The sequence below is a fragment of the Gadus macrocephalus genome, chromosome 4, assembly GCF_031168955.1.
Source record: "Gadus macrocephalus chromosome 4, ASM3116895v1".
Lineage (NCBI taxonomy): Eukaryota > Metazoa > Chordata > Actinopteri > Gadiformes > Gadidae > Gadus > Gadus macrocephalus.
In genome coordinates, this window is record NC_082385.1 from 10838391 (window position 1) to 10856396 (window position 18006).

General features: G+C 43.0%; 1 protein-coding gene across 1 annotated transcript; it reads left to right on the forward strand.

Annotated features, from left to right (window-relative positions):
- The first annotated feature begins 1732 nt into the window (after positions 1-1732).
- On the forward strand, positions 1733-15240 carry LOC132455068 (myosin heavy chain, fast skeletal muscle-like). Its single transcript, XM_060048777.1, has 41 exons — positions 1733-1802; positions 2213-2247; positions 2358-2572; positions 2677-2820; positions 2912-3068; positions 3158-3185; positions 3286-3400; positions 3514-3606; positions 3697-3760; positions 3842-3940; positions 4241-4344; positions 4436-4574; positions 4699-4817; positions 4940-5089; positions 5210-5380; positions 5481-5781; positions 5915-5985; positions 6100-6187; positions 6286-6403; positions 6494-6617; positions 6689-6825; positions 6906-7161; positions 7248-7490; positions 7610-7786; positions 7895-8040; positions 8133-8223; positions 8314-8703; positions 8815-8941; positions 12121-12239; positions 12327-12523; positions 12609-12792; positions 12892-13057; positions 13140-13264; positions 13347-13655; positions 13750-13953; positions 14036-14161; positions 14241-14411; positions 14494-14598; positions 14702-14797; positions 14878-15009; positions 15139-15240. The coding sequence occupies exons 3-41, from the start codon at positions 2366-2368 to the stop codon at positions 15157-15159; spliced, it is 5814 nt and encodes a 1937-aa protein (XP_059904760.1). The 5' UTR covers positions 1733-1802; positions 2213-2247; positions 2358-2365; the 3' UTR covers positions 15160-15240.
- Positions 15241-18006: the final 2766 nt, after the last annotated feature.

Below are 18006 nucleotides of genomic sequence, written 5' to 3' on the forward strand. Positions count from 1 at the left end.
GTCCCCAGATATTATGAATTGGATTCCAGCATAAAAACATTTGAAATGTGTTGATGTTGCATTTAAACTATTGAGATAAAATACATATACAACTTATACAACTATAGATTGTTATCATGTATGGCACTAAAAGAATGAGCGACTGTCAATGACAGTAGCAACCTTCATCCAATGAGAGAGCAAGACTAAAGGTAAAGGTAATCCTTAGGAGGAATCACAACACCTACAAAAGATATCGGAAAACATGGCTGAGAGGACGACTCAGCAGTGTGTATATATATACATAAAATGTATACTTTTTTTATTATAATTGTTTTGAAGGGAGGATTCCTCCTTCTAAAACATCTTGAAATATGACTCCCTGCAAAACTATTTTTGAGGCTAAACAGTATTCTCTTTCCCATAAAACTTCTTACTCTCCCCCCAATGTTTATTAATCAGACCACATGTATTTACAACTGGCATCTGCAATGAAGTTACACATCTAAGACAATTTTTGATATGTGTGGAAATGTTGTATGTATGTATATGTATGTATATGGGTGCCAATATAAATATAATTGCTTTTGACGGGTTACACAAGCCAATAAAGTCTGTTCAATCTTAATATCCTTTCTGCCAGCCAAATAGCAAGCGATGTGCCACTGGTGTATTTATGTGAGGTCAAGCACTCCGACATCAAGCTAGAGGATACAGTGTAACATAAACAACTGTCCATTATGAAGATATCAAACATACAATAGTACAATAAAAAGTATTTTCATACAATTGAATATGAAGGTGATTACATAGTAGAATTAATTTGTGGATAGACCTTTGAATATATATATATGTTTATAGATATATGCCAAAAAAACAAGCAAACATCTTATTCCCTTGGTGGTCCACTTTTGCACATTAGATTGAATATGTATTCAGTTTAAAAGCACAATCATTGCAGATTGAACAAATAATTGAAGCAAAGCTGAATGGAAACACAATCTGTAAATCTCCAAAAAATGTAAAAATACATTCATCACTTTTCCTTGGCATCATGTCATTAAATTTGATATACTCTAACCATGCCTAAAGGGGTAATCAGGTGACAGTTGCAATGTTGCAATATAGACAATAATTTGGATATTTATAGAATCACAAACTTCTTCTTCATCTTTTATTCTGTTAAATTAAATAAATGATACTAAAGATAGTTTTTGAACAGATATGCACATGGTATATCTATTAATATAGGGAGACGGCAGATGAGTGTCTGTACACCTGTGGATACAAGTATACAAGAACTTAAAAAATCAGTCATGATTAAAATAAATGAACACATGCAGCCCTATACCCCCCAGCATAAGGGCCTCTATTGAATCGTCTACCTTGGCATTATGTCATAAATGTTTGAATACTATGACAAAGCCAAAAAAGGAACCCTTGCTTACAGTTGCATTGTGGCATGGATACGTATTCAACGTTTGTACATGATATAATTATAGATTGTGTGAAACTGATTGTTAAATAAGTGATCACAATCTGCAAGGAAACAAAATATGAATAACAAAATATACGTTGAGAAAATACAATAAGCTAACATTATATTGTATTCTATATATATTCAAAGTCAATGATTAATTTGCTTTCAGAATTGTAACTGTTGGAAATGTACATGCCAATGAACTAATTAAATGCAAAGCTCAACAGAACAAGAAGATCTGCCCTTATTTAGTTTCAGCCTGGACTGCAGAACCACCTCTATATAAGAGGCCACAAGATGAGATGGAGAGACTGCAGGGGCTTTCAGGTTATTACAACTGGTGGTAAGTCAGACTGATGCTTCAGCTGCTGTGGAAGGGAGATCATTGCATGGGGAATCAGAAATGCTTTTTTTATTGCGTTCATTGAATATATTCCTATTTATCTACCTCTTAAAAAGAATCATGAAGAATATTTTTAATTCACATGTCTTTTAGATAATGTTTAGGATCTTTGGTTATTCAAATTACTATCTAGTGTTGTTTACATTCGTAAAGATTTTTCAAGTAATCTTCTTTCTAGGTATTCTTCTTATTTTAGAGGTCATTAGAGGTGTCTTAAAGCTGCATCTTATCTGAATTTTGAATTTAATTGTTTTGTTGTCAAAACAAAACATTGATGTTATTTATGTAAAAATCTACCTTTACTTATACATGTGACTTCATAACACTAATAATAACTTTTATTTTTAAAGGAACAATTTCTTCTTCGATTAGAGGGAAGGAAACGGTAAGAATATGAATATCTCGTGGACAAACACCATCACAAAACCTTCTTGAAGCCATCTATATATGTCAGTTAAAATAAATAAATGAGTATGTTTGTTTTCATGAAATAAGCCTCCATCATGAGTACGGACGCAGAAATGGCCATTTATGGCACGGCTGCCATTTACCTCCGGAAGCCAGAGAGGGAGAGGCTTGAGGCCCAGAGCACGCCATTTGATGCGAAGGCTGCTGCATATGTCACTGATGTTAAGGAACTGTACGTCAAGTGTACCATCACTAAGAGGGATGCTGGCAAAGTCACCGTCACAGTTTTGGCTACAAAGGAGGTAGGCAGAGGTTGATCATGGCATGGACTAGATTGTTGGCATCAACAATGCGAAAGTGAAAGATGCATTATTAAGAAAACTAAAAATGGGTTTCCATATTTCAGGAGAGGACAGTCAAGGAAGACGATGTCTATCCCATGAATCCTCCCAAGTATGACAAAATTGAGGACATGGCCATGATGACCCATCTCAATGAAGCCTCTGTGTTGTATAACCTTGCAGAGCGTTATGCAGCATGGATGATCTACGTATGATATTTAACATTCTAAATTAAAATACATAAAATATATAATAGTATAGTATATAAATTACCCTGAAACTCTCTGTGATTTCCTTCAGACCTACTCGGGGCTGTTCTGTGCCACTGTAAACCCCTACAAGTGGCTCCCAGTGTACGATCAGTCGTGTGTCAATGCCTACAGAGGCAAGAAGCGAATGGAGGCTCCACCCCACATCTTCTCTGTCTCTGATAACGCCTTTCAGTTCATGCTCACTGGTTTGTAGATTCAAAGTTTGAAATCCCTAATCTTACCTTGTTTTTATGAATAAATGGTATAATCATTCAAATGTGAATTTTCTTTGCAGACAGAGAGAACCAGTCCGTCCTGATCACGTAAGTTTGATCCTGTTAATATGACATAGATATAATACAATGAATCATGCATTGGAAACATGTCAAAATGAATTTACTTTATTCTTCTTTTCACACCCAGTGGAGAATCCGGTGCTGGAAAGACTGTGAACACCAAGCGTGTCATCCAGTATTTTGCTACCATCGCAGTGAGTGGTGGAGGAGATAAGGCGGATGTAGGCGCTGGAAAGATAAAAGTATGTTTAAATCAATTAAATCAATTTATCAATTCATTAATAAATCACATAAGAACATGAAGAATTAAAATATAATTCAGAAAAAGGTATAAACATTTTATGTCGGATTATAGGGGTCACTGGAGGACCAGATCATTGCAGCAAATCCCCTGCTGGAGGCCTATGGTAATGCCAAGACTGTGAGAAATGACAACTCCTCCCGTTTTGTAAGTATGAAATGAATTCCTCCCTGAAGATGCTCCCTAGCTTTTGAGTATTTTTTTGAGGATGATTAAAACTAATTATTTTGCAAACAGGGTAAATTCATCAGAATTCATTTCCACGCAAACGGTAAACTATCCAGTGCTGACATTGAGACGTGTAAGTATCTAGTTCTACATGTGGATTCCTTAACCAAGATTATTAGTGGTATAGGTTTTGATTAATGAATGGGCCTTATAGATCTGCTGGAGAAGTCCAGAGTGTCATTCCAGCTTCCCGATGAGAGAGGCTATCACATCTTCTTCCAGATGATGACCAACCACAAACCTGAGATCATTGGTGAGATTTTATAATAGTAAGAGTGTGAAGAATGTACTTAATATTAAGATGAAAAGTTGTCCTGAATTGCCTTTATCTATTCGAACATGACGTAATATGTACAAATTACTTCTGAAGTTGAAATATTTAAAGGGCTAGTTTTCTCTCTAGAATAAATCGTTTTTGGTAAAGATTATATCTTCCATTGCATATTATGGAAATGCATTTGGAAAAGCAAGATTAATTATTTTTGTATTCAGAAGTTAACTGTTAGGTAGCAGCATATAAAGCAGAAAAAAATACATTTGTTTAATCCCTCAGAAATGACACTCATCACCAGCAACCCCTACGACTTCCCCATGTGCAGTCAGGGTCAAATCACTGTGGCCAGCATTGATGACAAAGAGGAGCTGGATGCTACTGATGTCAGTGGTTGATTGAAAAACATTTCATATATTTTCCACATGGCATACGTTTTACAAAATGTTTTCTAAATGTTCTTTGTTTTCAACACAGGCTGCTATTGATATTTTGGGCTTCACTAGTGAGGACAAGGTGGCCATCTTTAAGTTTACTGGTGCTGTGCTTCACCACGGTAACATGAAGTTCAAGCAGAAGCAGCGTGAGGAGCAGGCTGAGCCAGATGGCAATGAAGGTAACGATTAACATGTATTCATCAGTGCACTAGAAGGTATATTGGTGCATATTTGCTTGTATTACATTTGGAGTAATTATTATACAGAATAATAACACATTCATTTTTCATGTTACCTTTGTAGAGGCCGACAAGATTTGCTATCTACTGTCTCTGAACTCTGCTGATATGCTCAAGGCTCTTTGCTACCCAAGAGTGAAGGTCGGAAATGAGTATGTCACCAAGGGACAGACTGTACCTCAGGTAAGAAAAACACAGTTTGTTAAGGAAATATGGTACAATTTCTGTTAACATGGTTTGTCTATTATGACGTATAGTATATTTTGATATAATTGTGATGATTTTATAAAAAAAAATATTTTCAGGTCAACAACTCAGTGAGTGCCCTGGCCAAGTCTATCTATGAGAGGCTGTTCTTGTGGATGGTCATCCGTATCAACACGATGCTGGACACCAAGCAAGCAAGACAATTCTACATTGGTGTGCTGGACATTGCTGGTTTTGAGATTTTTGATGTAGGTTGTTCAATAAGTGGCAGCATTTCTGAAAGCATTTCCTTCATTCTGAGACGTTAGTCATTACCATTCAATTCTTGAAAACGAGTAATTGTCGGTTTATTAAATGTCCCCTACTAGTACAACAGCATGGAGCAGCTGTGTATCAACTTTACCAATGAGAAACTGCAACAGTTCTTCAACCACACCATGTTCGTCCTGGAGCAAGAGGAGTACAAGAAGGAGGGTATCATCTGGGAGTTCATTGACTTTGGCATGGACTTGGCTGCCTGCATTGAGCTCATTGAGAAGGTACACCTGAATATTATAACTATAAATAATTATTCTTTGCGTGAATTATATATTATAAATTACTTTTGATAATGTTTCATCAATATTTTTTTCTCTTAAGCCAATGGGAATCTTCTCCATCCTTGAAGAGGAGTGTATGTTCCCCAAGGCCTCAGACGTTACCTTCAAGAACAAGCTGTATGACCAGCATCTTGGCAAGAACAAAGCATTTGAGAAGCCCAAGCCAGGAAAGGGCAAGGCTGAGGCCCACTTCTCCCTGGTGCACTATGCTGGTACTGTGGACTACAACGTCACTGGCTGGCTGGACAAGAACAAGGATCCCCTGAATGACTCTGTTGTGCAGCTGTACCAGAAGTCCTCTAACAAACTGCTGCCTGTCCTGTACCCACCTGTAGTTGAAGGTACGGCTCACATTTGGGGCCAGTAGTTTTTACGTCAGTGATATTATAATTATTTCCAGCCACTAAATGTGTTTCTTAGAAAAAACGAAAGTTATAAATTGAACAGTGACCAATCAACTATAATTAAAAACAGAGGTCGGGGGTGCCAAGAAAGGAGGCAAGAAGAAGGGTGGCTCCATGCAAACAGTGTCATCACAGTTCAGGGTAAGGGTAAACACACAAATAAATGTAAAAATTTACTTGTAGTACTACTTACTACATATGCATCTATAATTCTAAATCGTTCTACGTAATTAATATTTAGTTTCGTGCCTTTAGGAGAACTTGGGCAAACTGATGACCAACTTGAGGAGCACCCATCCTCACTTTGTGCGTTGTCTGATTCCCAATGAGTCAAAGACTCCAGGTACAGTGACTACTAGTAAATGTTCATTGTGTCTGCATCAAGATTATACATTTAGTTAACTTATAATATTAAATTCATGAATTTCAACAAAATGACAGGACTCATGGAGAACCACCTGGTTATCCACCAGCTGAGGTGTAACGGTGTGCTGGAGGGCATCAGAATCTGCAGAAAGGGCTTCCCCAGCAGAATCATCTATGCTGACTTCAAGCAGAGGTATTAACTCAAGGATTTTGATTTTTGAACTTTAAAAATGTCTTTTAACATTTTAGTTATTGTTAAAAACATTACAATGGTCTTCTTCAGGTACAAAGTACTGAATGCCAGTGTCATTCCTGACGGTCAGTTTATTGACAACAAGAAGGCTTCTGAGAAACTTCTTGGATCCATTGACGTACCTCATGATGAGTACAAATTTGGACACACCAAGGTATGTTTATTGCTGCAAAAACTAGGTTTATACTGGATTTGATGCTGACAAACGTCTCTTGTTACATTAAGGTGTTCTTCAAAGCTGGTCTTCTGGGTACTCTTGAGGAGATGCGAGATGAGAAGCTGGCAGCTCTGGTCAGGATGATTCAGGCTGCAGCCAGAGGTTATGTCATGAGAAAGGAATACGTGAAGATGACGGAGAGGAGGTATGTTTTTAAACATTGTTGTCAAAACACCAATGGGTTTGTAGTACATCCCCGATATGATGGTTTATTTTATTCTATAGGGAAGCCATCTACACTATTCAGTACAACATCCGCTCATTCATGAATGTCAAACACTGGCCATGGATGAAGGTGTACTACAAGATAAAGCCTCTTCTGAAGAGTGCTGAAACCGAGAAGGAGCTTGCCAATATGAAGGAAAACTATGATAAGATGAAGACTGACTTGGCAGCTGCCCTGGCTAAGAAGAAGGAACTTGAGCAGAAGATGGTTTCTCTCCTGCAGGAGAAGAATGATCTTTCACTGCAAATGGCTTCTGTAAGTAAACATTATGTAAAATGTATGTGTGCAAACATTGAGATACATTTGATGTGACATGTTTTACCAATATAAATATCACACAGGAAGGAGACAATCTGAATGATGCTGAGGAGAGGTGTGAAGGACTTATCAAAGCTAAGATCCAGCTGGAGGCCAAAGTCAAGGAGACGACTGAGAGATTGGAGGATGAGGAGGAAATCAATGCTGAGCTGACTGCCAAGAAGAGAAAACTGGAAGATGAATGCTCTGAACTCAAGAAGGACATTGATGACCTGGAGCTTACCTTGGCCAAAGTGGAGAAGGAGAAACATGCCACTGAGAACAAGGTTTGTTAAGATTTAACCACAATACCATCACCATCAACATTGTCCATCCGTTATAGAGTTTAAGGGAAGGTTACATTTTACATATGAGAAATTATGAAACGTGAATTTGTTTTTTTCAGGTGAAGAACCTGACTGAGGAGATGGCCTCTCAGGATGAGAGCGTTGCTAAGCTGACAAAGGAGAAGAAAGCCCTCCAAGAGTCACATCAGCAGACTCTTGATGACTTGCAGGCAGAGGAAGACAAAGTCAACACTCTGACCAAGGCCAAGACCAAGCTTGAACAGCAAGTGGATGATGTGAGAAAAGCTCATGGAAACTTTCAATGAATATTAGTAATGGAGTTGAGTGAATATTCAATATTACATTGGATTGTTCTTAATTATTTTTAAATTATTGACATCCAGCTTGAAGGTTCTCTGGAGCAAGAGAAGAAGCTCCGTATGGACCTTGAGAGATCCAAGAGAAAGCTTGAGGGTGATCTGAAACTGGCTCAGGAAACTGTCATGGATCTTGAGAATGACAAACAGCAGTCTGACGAGAAAATCAAGAAGTAATTAATTTGTTTTTTAACAATAACAATCGGGTTTAGTGCATGTGACTGTTTTGATATAGTTTATAATTTTTCTTATTAATTATTCACAGGAAGGACTTTGAGACCAGCCAGCTTCTGAGCAAAATTGAGGATGAGCAGTCATTGGGTGCTCAGCTTCAGAAAAAGATCAAGGAGCTTCAGGTGGGAAAATTAATCAATTTAATTGTTTTAATATAAACGTTCTGAAATTATGAACTTGGATATTGACCTTAATATTTGTGTATTATTTAGGCCCGTATTGAGGAACTGGAGGAAGAGATTGAGGCTGAGCGTGCTGCTCGTGCCAAGGTTGAGAAGCAGAGAGCTGATCTCTCCAGGGAACTTGAAGAGATCAGTGAGAGGCTTGAGGAAGCTGGTGGAGCCACTTCTGCTCAGATTGAGATGAACAAGAAGCGTGAAGCTGAGTTCCAGAAGCTGCGTCGTGACCTTGAGGAGTCCACCCTGCAGCATGAAGCCACTGCTGCTGCTCTGCGTAAGAAGCAGGCTGACAGTGTAGCAGAGCTGGGAGAGCAGATTGACAACCTCCAGCGTGTCAAGCAGAAGCTTGAGAAGGAGAAGAGCGAGTACAAGATGGAGATTGATGACCTCTCCAGCAACATGGAAGCTGTTTCTAAGGCCAAGGTAAGTTATTCTTCAATGCCTTCATTGTGTTAAGAAATAATGCAAAATAATAAGTACATAAATAACTATTAATCAACATTGATTTCAAATTGATAATCTTTTAATCATCAGGGAAATCTGGAAAAAATTTGCCGTGCCCTTGAGGACCAACTCAGTGAAATCAAGGCTAAGAGTGATGAGAATGCTCGCCAGGTCAATGACATCAGTGCCCAGAGAGCAAGACTGCTCACAGAAAATGGTTGGTATTTATTTTATTCAGGCATTTGTATCATTTGAAATTCTGGGGGTACCATTTTGGGAATGTAATTGAATATACATTTTCCTCCTCGGCAGCCAGTCAGTTTCGTTCTCAGTGGGTGCTGGTCTCTGCCAGGGCTGCGCCTTGTCACCAATCCTGTTTGTGATATACATGGACAGGATATCGAGGCGTTGTCGTGGTGGGGAGGGGTTGCAGTTCGGTGGTCTGAGGATCTCGTCACTGCTTTTTGCAGATGATGTGGTCCTCATTGGATCATCGGCCTGTGACCTTCAGCACTCACTGGATCGGCTGGTGGCCGAGTGTGAAGCGGCTGGGATGAGGATCAGCACCGCTAAATCTGAGGCCATGACTCTTAGCAGGAAACCGGTGGATTGCTTACTCCGGGTAGGAAATGAGTCCTTAGCCCAAGTGAAGGAGTTCAAGTACCTCGGGGTCTGGTTTGCGAGTGAGGGTACTATGGAGCATGAGATTGGCCGGAGAATCGGAGCAGCAGGGGCGGTATTGCGTTCGCTTTACCGCAGCGTTGTAACGAAAAGAGAGCTGAGCCGCAAGGCAAAGCTCTCGATCTACCGGTCGATCTTCGTTCCCATCCTCACCTATGGTCATGAGGGCTGGGTGATGACCGAAAGGACGAGATCACATGTACAAGCGGCCGAGATGAGTTTTCTCAGAAGGGTGGCTGGCGTCTCCCTTAGGGATAGGGTGAGAAGCTCAGCCATCCGTGAGGAACTCGGATTAGAGCCGCTGCTCCTTTACTTAGAAAGGAGACAGCTGAGGTGGTTCGGGCATCTGGTAAGGATGCCCACTGGGCGCCTTCCTTGGGAGGTGTTTCAGGCACGTCCAGTGGGGAGGAGACCTCGGGGAAGACCCAGGACTAGGTGCAGAGATTATATCTCAACACTGGCCTGGGATGTTAGGGGCTTGCGGGTGCAGGCAGGCAGGTAGGACCCAAACGCAGACGGTATTGAGGAAACGGCACTTTATTCACGCCTAAAGGCTAAGGCACAGGAATCAGGGAACTCGGGAGACAACAGGGAACTCGAGAGGGAACAAGGAACTCGGGAGACGACAGGGAACACGGAACACGCAGGACTAACAACTACAACTAACCACAGCAAACCACAAGCAACCACAATGACAGCACGAGGAACAAAGGAAAGACGAGGGCTTAAATAACAAACACAACGAGGAACAGCTGAGACACATTAGGGGAGGGAACAGTAATCAACACAGGAGGGAAACACAGGGAAACACACACACCCTGACAGTACCCCCCCCTTAAGGGTCGACTCCCAGGCGACCCATGACAAGCAAAAAAAAAAAAAAAGTCAAACCCAAAACGGGTGGGTGGAGGGGCGCCAGGAGGGGGGAATCAAAAAAAAATAAATGGACTGGGGCAGAGCCGAGGGACGTCAGGCGGGCGGCCAGAAAACTGCCCCAGGGCATGGCAGGGAGCCTCAGGCGGACGGCCTGGGGGGCAAGCAGAGGCAGAGTGAAGGCGGAACCCTTCAGGAGGCCGGCGGCAAGGACGATGAGGGCTCAGTCCCTCAGGAGGCCTGCAGTGGCAAAGAACCCCCTCAGAAGGCCGGCAGCGGTGAAGGCGGAACCCTTCAGGAGGCCGGCGAAGGCGAGGTAGAGGGCGGGTCCCCTCAGGAGGCAGGCCAGGTAGAGGGCGGGTCCCCTCAGGAGGAAGGCCAGGTAGAGGGCGGGTCCCCACTGGAAGGCAAGGTAGAGGGCGGGTACCCTCAGGAGGAAGGCCAGGTAGAGGGCGGGTCCCCTCAGGAGGCAGGCCAGGTAGAGGGCGGGTACCCTCAGGAGGAAGGCCAGGTAGAGGGCGGACCCCCTCAGGAGGAAGGCCAGGTAGAGGGCGGGTCCCCTCAGGAGGAAGGCCAGGTAGAGGGCGGACCCCCTCAGGAGGAAGGCCAGGTAGAGGGCGGGTCCCCTCAGGAGGCAGGCCAGGTAGAGGGCGGGTCCCCTCAGGAGGAAGGCCTTGAAGGGGAACCCCCCTCGGGAAGGAGTGGAGGAGGGCCCCCACCGGCAGGAGCGGAGGGCGTGCCTCCCCTGGACGGTCTGGAGGGCGGGCCACCTCCGGCAGGAGCAGAGGCTGGTAGCTAGGGACCAGGGGCAGAGGCTGGTAGCTAGGGACCAGGGGCAGAGGCTGGTAGCTAGGGACCAGGGGCAGAGGCTGGTAGCTAGGGACCGGGGGCAGAGGCTGGTAGCTAGGGACCGGGGGCAGAGGCTGGTAGCTAGGGACCGGGGGCAGAGGCTGGTAGCGGGGAACCGGAGGCAGAGGCTGGTAGCGGGGAACCGGGGGCAGAGGCTGAGAGTAGGAGCGTGGAGGCTTAGGCCGGTCACCAAAGTCCGGTGGCAGTGGCATGTAGCTCTCCGGCCAAAAGGTTGTGGGGTTGAGCAGCTCGACTGCCCACTCGGGTAAGGCGTCCTCCAACTCTGGCCTTGACGCAACAGCCCTGCACATACGCCCCAACACAGCCTCCTGCTCCTTCCTGCTGGGAATGTTCTCCCAGCCATCCATAGACAGGATTATCGTCACCAACAAATCCTCCAACTCACGGAAAAACAGAGCGTCCGCTGGGTCCAAACTTGGTGCTGTCATTCTGTTAGGGGCTTGCGGGTGCAGGCAGGCAGGTAGGACCCAAACGCAGACGGTATTGAGGAAACTGCACTTTATTCACTCCTAAAGGCTAAGGCACAGGAATCAGGGAACTCGGGAGACAACAGGGAACTCGAGAGGGAACAAGGAACTCGGGAGACGACAGGGAACACGGAACACGCAGGACTAACAGGACTAACAACCACAGCAAACCACAAGCAACCACAATGACAGCACGAGGAACAAAGGAAAAACGAGGGCTTAAATAACAAACACAACGAGGAACAGCTGAGACACATTAGGGGAGGGAACAGTAATCAACACAGGAGGGAAACACAGGGAAACACACACACCCTGACATGGGAACGCCTCGGGATCCCCCCGTCAGAGCTGGTCAATGTGGCCCGGGAAAGGGAAGTCTGGGGCCCCCTGCTTGAGCTGCTCCCCCCGCGACCCGACCCCGGATAAGCGGACGAAAATGAGATGAGATGAGATTTTCTCACAAATTCAATATGTATAACTAATTTGACATACCTCCGCCAACTAGGTGAGTTTGGTCGACAGCTTGAGGAGAAGGAAGCTCTTGTCTCCCAGCTGACCAGAGGCAAGCAGGCATATACTCAGCAGGTTGAGGAGCTGAAGAGGCAAAATGAGGAGGAAGTAAAAGTAAGGATAATTTATTCATAAAGACGGTAGGCTTCAAAGATCATGAAATGTATTGAATTTACGAGATCCCTGTTTCGCCTTTTGTAGGCAAAGAATGCTCTTGCTCATGGTGTGCAATCAGCCCGCCATGACTGTGATCTTCTGAGGGAGCAGTTTGAGGAGGAGCAGGAGGCCAAGGCTGAGCTACAGCGTGGAATGTCCAAGGCCAACGGTGAGGTGGCTCAGTGGAGGAGCAAGTATGAAACTGATGCTATCCAGCGCACTGAGGAGCTTGAGGAGTCCAAGTGAGTAAATCATTTAAAACTTTACCTAAATTGGACATTGTAATTGTTAAACGTACCCAAATCAAGCCATGTTATTCTTTAACAGAAAAAAGCTTGCCCAGCGCCTTCAAGAGGCTGAGGAACAGATTGAGGCTGTGAACTCCAAGTGTGCCTCTCTGGAGAAGACCAAACAGAGACTCCAGGGTGAGGTGGAGGACCTCATGGTTGATGTGGAGAGGGCCAACGGACTGGCAGCCAACCTAGACAAGAAGCAGAGGAACTTTGACAAGGTGTGTTGTAATTAATTGAGATGACATTTTAAATATTTGTATACAATGATTATTCTTCAAGTGCTAAACTTTTCCTACTTTATTAACAATATTGTGCAGGTTTTGGCTGACTGGAAGCAGAAATATGAGGAGGGTCAGGCAGAGCTTGAAGGAAGTCTTAAAGAAGCTCGTTCTCTCAGCACTGAGCTTTTCAAGATGAAGAACTCCTATGAAGAAACTCTAGATCATCTGGAGACCATGAAGCGTGAAAACAAAAACCTTCAACGTGAGTATTTGTTAAATATTAAAGTGCTAGGTTGTGGTAAAATATGTATCAGACTTATGACAAATGCAAAATTGCTCTGCAGAGGAGATTTCTGATTTGACTGAACAAATTGGTGAGACCGGAAAGAGCATCCATGAGCTGGAGAAATCCAAGAAGCAGGTGGAGACAGAGAAGACTGAGATCCAGTCAGCCCTTGAGGAAGCTGAGGTGAGGATTCAATCTGCAAAACAACATAAAAAATCAAATAATTAGTGTCTGCAATTTTGTCAATTTTTATTTTATACCTTAGGGAACCCTGGAGCATGAGGAATCCAAGATTCTGCGTGTCCAACTGGAGCTGAACCAGATTAAGGGTGAGGTTGACAGGAAGCTGGCTGAAAAGGATGAGGAGATGGAGCAGATCAAGAGGAACAGCCAGAGGGTCATTGACTCCATGCAGGCCACTCTTGACTCTGAGGTCAGGAGCAGGAATGATGCCCTGAGAATCAAGAAGAAGATGGAAGGAGACTTGAATGAGATGGAGATCCAGCTGAGTCATGCCAACCGCCAGGCTGCTGAGGCCCAGAAGCAGCTGAGAAATGTTCAAGGACAACTGAAGGTAAAACACAGATGTAATGTACTGCACATGTAGAATATAGTTGCATTTATATCTTGGGGTGAACTATTCAGTTCTGTCTTCATGTGAATATTAGGATGCCCAACTGCATCTTGATGATGCTGTCAGAGCTGCGGAAGACCTGAAGGAGCAGGCTGCCATGGTGGAACGTAGGAACGGTCTCATGGTGGCTGAAATTGAGGAGCTGAGGGCAGCTCTGGAACAGACAGAGAGAGGCCGCAAAGTGGCTGAGCAAGAGCTGGTGGATGCCAGCGAGCGTGTTGGACTGCTGCACTCTCAGGTAAACAAACATTTGAATCCTGTCATACGATTACAAGAACACGTTCATGTTTTAACAGTAATTGAGTAATAATATGTTTCAGAACACAAGCCTGTTGAACTCAAAGAAAAAGCTGGAAAGTGACCTGGTCCAAGTCCAGGGTGAGGTTGACGACAGTGTCCAGGAAGCCAGAAATGCTGAAGAGAAGGCCAAGAAAGCCATCACTGATGTAGGCCTATATTTGTTTGTTAATTGATGTTTTGAGAACTTAATGGAACTCTTGATGAATATATTACTTGTTCTTGTAGGCTGCCATGATGGCTGAGGAGCTGAAAAAAGAGCAGGATACTAGTTCTCACCTTGAGAGGATGAAGAAGAACCTGGAGGTCACAGTGAAAGACCTGCAGCATCGCCTGGATGAAGCTGAGAACCTGGCCATGAAGGGTGGCAAGAAGCAGCTGCAGAAACTGGAGGCCAGAGTAAGACAATAATCAGCCGGCATTTAAAAATGTATTACTCAAGTGTAAGGACAAGGTTGAGTCATTCACTTTTACTCTCAAGGTTCGCGATCTGGAGTCCGAGGTTGATAATGAACAGAGACGTGGAGCAGAAGCTATAAAAGGTGTCCGCAAATATGAGAGGAGAGTCAAGGAACTCACCTACCAGGTATGTCCAATTTACATCTCCAAATATGTTTCTACTGATATAGCATTTTGATCATATCTAAAGGCCACATGATGTGGATTTTTCACTTTCAAATGTGCAATAGACTGAGGAGGATAAGAAGAATGGCTGCAGACTTCAGGATCTTGTTGATAAGCTGCAATTGAAGGTGAAGGCTTACAAGAGACAGTCTGAGGAAGCGGTAAGTTGCAAGGAAAAACAAGGGATAGTTCAACTTTGTTACATTATATTCAAACTGACAAAATATGAATGTTCCTACAGGAGGAGCAGGCCAACTCTTACCTGTCCAAGAGCAGGAAGGTTCAACATGAGCTGGAGGAGGCTGAGGAACGTGCTGATATCGCTGAGACTCAGGTCAACAAGCTTAGGGCAAAGACCCGTGACTCTGGAAAGGTAATTGGACAGTAAAAGTACAGTTCAGATTTTTCAACTATTTTCTATTTAATAATTTCCTAGAATTCTTTACTTTAAAAATGCCTTTTACAAATTTAAACCCTACTTTTCTTTTGATTTTCTCTTTAGGGAAAGGAGACTGCTGAATAATTCCTCATATTTGAAACATCATTCATACAAGTCATAAAATATGGCTAAATTGTGAATAGAATAAACTATAGAACAACTTTCCATCTTGTATTTTGTATTTATTTGTTTGACCTTACTTTCTTTGCATAGCCCTGTAATCAGAGAATATTTTCACTGGATCTGGATCCTTATCAAGAGCTAATTGGATGTGGTCAGACACAAGGTCATTCGGCTGTTGGGAAAGAGATTTTATGCTGATTTTTTTTATTAATGTAATGATTAATTGCTTCAGTCACTGCGTCATATTGCTGGGATTTTCTGTCTTTACACAGGCTTGCAGATGAAAGGGAATGACAGGTCTTCTATTTCCTAGGGTCCAGTGTTCACAAACTGGTTGACAGAGACTGGCAAAAATATATGATTGGATAATTGTTTTATGTGAATGACATTCATTTTAGTGAGTGAAAAAATGGTTTGGATTACTGGAAGACAAAATAAGTTGTTTTAAACCAAAATAACATGATTTCGGGTTCCCTGGCACTAAACTAATGCCAACTCTAAAATTGCTGGAGTTAAGATTTAAGATTAATGCCATGTCATTTTTAATGCCATTCGTCAAGCTATTACCAAATTGAATGGACTGTAATGAGATCAACATCATCACAATATCAACATGCAACACTTAGGGATGGAGGGAGGAGAGATATTTTGGGTTGTTTAGTTTCAATATTTATAATTCAGTTTTAGCTGAAATGGCTTCTTTGACATCTTCTAAAATTAACCTAAAATTACTTTTAGTTACATAATTCAGGCATAAGACAAATAGAGTGAGTTAAAAGTAAAATAATGCTTTGGAATGTTCTAAGAGGTTTAAGGACAACTAATGCAATTTTTTCGCATTTTGAAGCGAAATTGCAGGATCCTTGAACGCAAATGGCGCTCGACTAAACTTGAGGTCTTTCATCTTGCATGGCATAATAGTCTGATCACCTATAAGGGTGCGCTGACTATCGCCAGGAACACCTACTTTTCTAGTATCATTAATTTGAATAGAAATAATCCTACGTTTCTTTTTGACACGGTGAGGAGTCTCACTCAGAAACAGAATCAGACCGTATGCTCCTCGATCTCGGCAGGTGAATTCATGGATTTCTTTGAGAATAAGATTCAATCAATTAGAGAGGAAATTGATGCTTACCGGGCGGCTAATCCTACACATCCTGTGGGGCAGGATGGGGTTCTGCCAAGTAAGATGGTGAACTCTGACGCAACTCTTTTGGAGTTTAAGGCGATTTCCTTGGTGGAACTTGAAAGGGTGATAAAGGCCTCAAGGCCAACAACTTGTATGTTGGATCCGCTCCCTTCTAGGGTTCTTAAGGAACTTTTTCCAACGGTGGGGCCTGTTATCCTCTTGCTTATGAATCTTTCATTTTCAACAGGAATTGTTCCTTCCAATTTCAAGGCTGCGGTGTTAAAACCGCTACTCAAAAAGCCTGGCTTAGATCCTGAATTAGCCAGGAACTATCGGCCTATATCGAATCTGCCCTTCTTGTCTAAGGTACAGGAAAGGATTGTAGCAAAGCAAATTGTTGACTATTTGAAGAGGAATAATCTCTTCGAACCTTTCCAGTCGGGGTTCAGGAATTTCTACTCAACTGAAACTGCTATTACAAGAGTTGTAAATGACATACTTCTTGCTTTGGATAAAAATACAAGCACAATGCTTGTGATGTTGGATCTGAGCGCTGCGTTTGATACGATTGACCATAACACTCTTCTTCACCGTCTTGAACACTATGTTGGTTTCGGGGGTACGGCTCTTGGTTGTCTTGAATCGTACCTCACAGATAGAACCCAATTTGTGCTTCAGGAGGGTGCAGAATCGAAGCATTGTAAATTGCGCTTTGGCGTACCACAAGGGTCGGTTCTTGGTCCATTGCTTTTTGCAATTTATATGCTTCCCCTCGGTGACGTTATCCGCAGCTTCGGAATTAGTTTCCATTGCTATGCGGATGACACCCAGCTCTACATTCCTGTAGATTCCGGGGATTCTGCCCAGATTCAAAAGGTTGAGTCCTGTTTGGCTGCTGTGAAGGGCTGGATGTCACAAACCTTCCTACAGCTTAATACTGGGAAGACAGAGCTGATGATTATCGGCTTGAAGCGGGACCGGGAAAAGTTTGAGGATGTCTCTCTGTGGTTGGATGGCTTCGCCATCCCACAGAGTGCATCCGTCAGAAATCTTGGTGTCTTGTTTGACCCTCAACTATGCTTTGATCAGCATATAAGAAGTATAACTAGAATTGCCTTTTTCCATTTGAGAAACATTGCAAGAATCAGATCAATGTTATCTGTAGTGGATGCAGGGACACTGATTCATGCGTTTGTCTCGTCAAGACTGGACTATTGCAATGCACTGTTCTCGGGATTACCGAACTCTACTACAAAGAGTCTACAGCTGGTACACAATGCGGCAGCTAGATTGCTGACCAGAACGAGAAAGTTTGATCATATTACACCTATTCTCGCCTCTTTACATTGGCTACCAATAACTTTCAGATCAGACTTTAAGGTGCTATTGCTAACCTATAAAGCCTTGCATGGACTATCTCCATTGTACCTGAAGGACCTGATCATTCCTTATAGTCCTTCTCGGTCTCTCCGGTCTTCAGGAGCCGGCCTTCTTTCATTGCCGAAGGTTAAAAAGAAATCGGCTGGACAGAGAGCGTTTGCCTATCGAGCCACCTTTTTATGGAATAGGCTGCCATCAGCGATCAGGGAAGCTGACTCTGTGGAGCTATTCAAAGGGAAGCTCAAAACGCACCTCTACAATCTTGCATTTGGAGTGTGAAAACAACAGATGCGTAG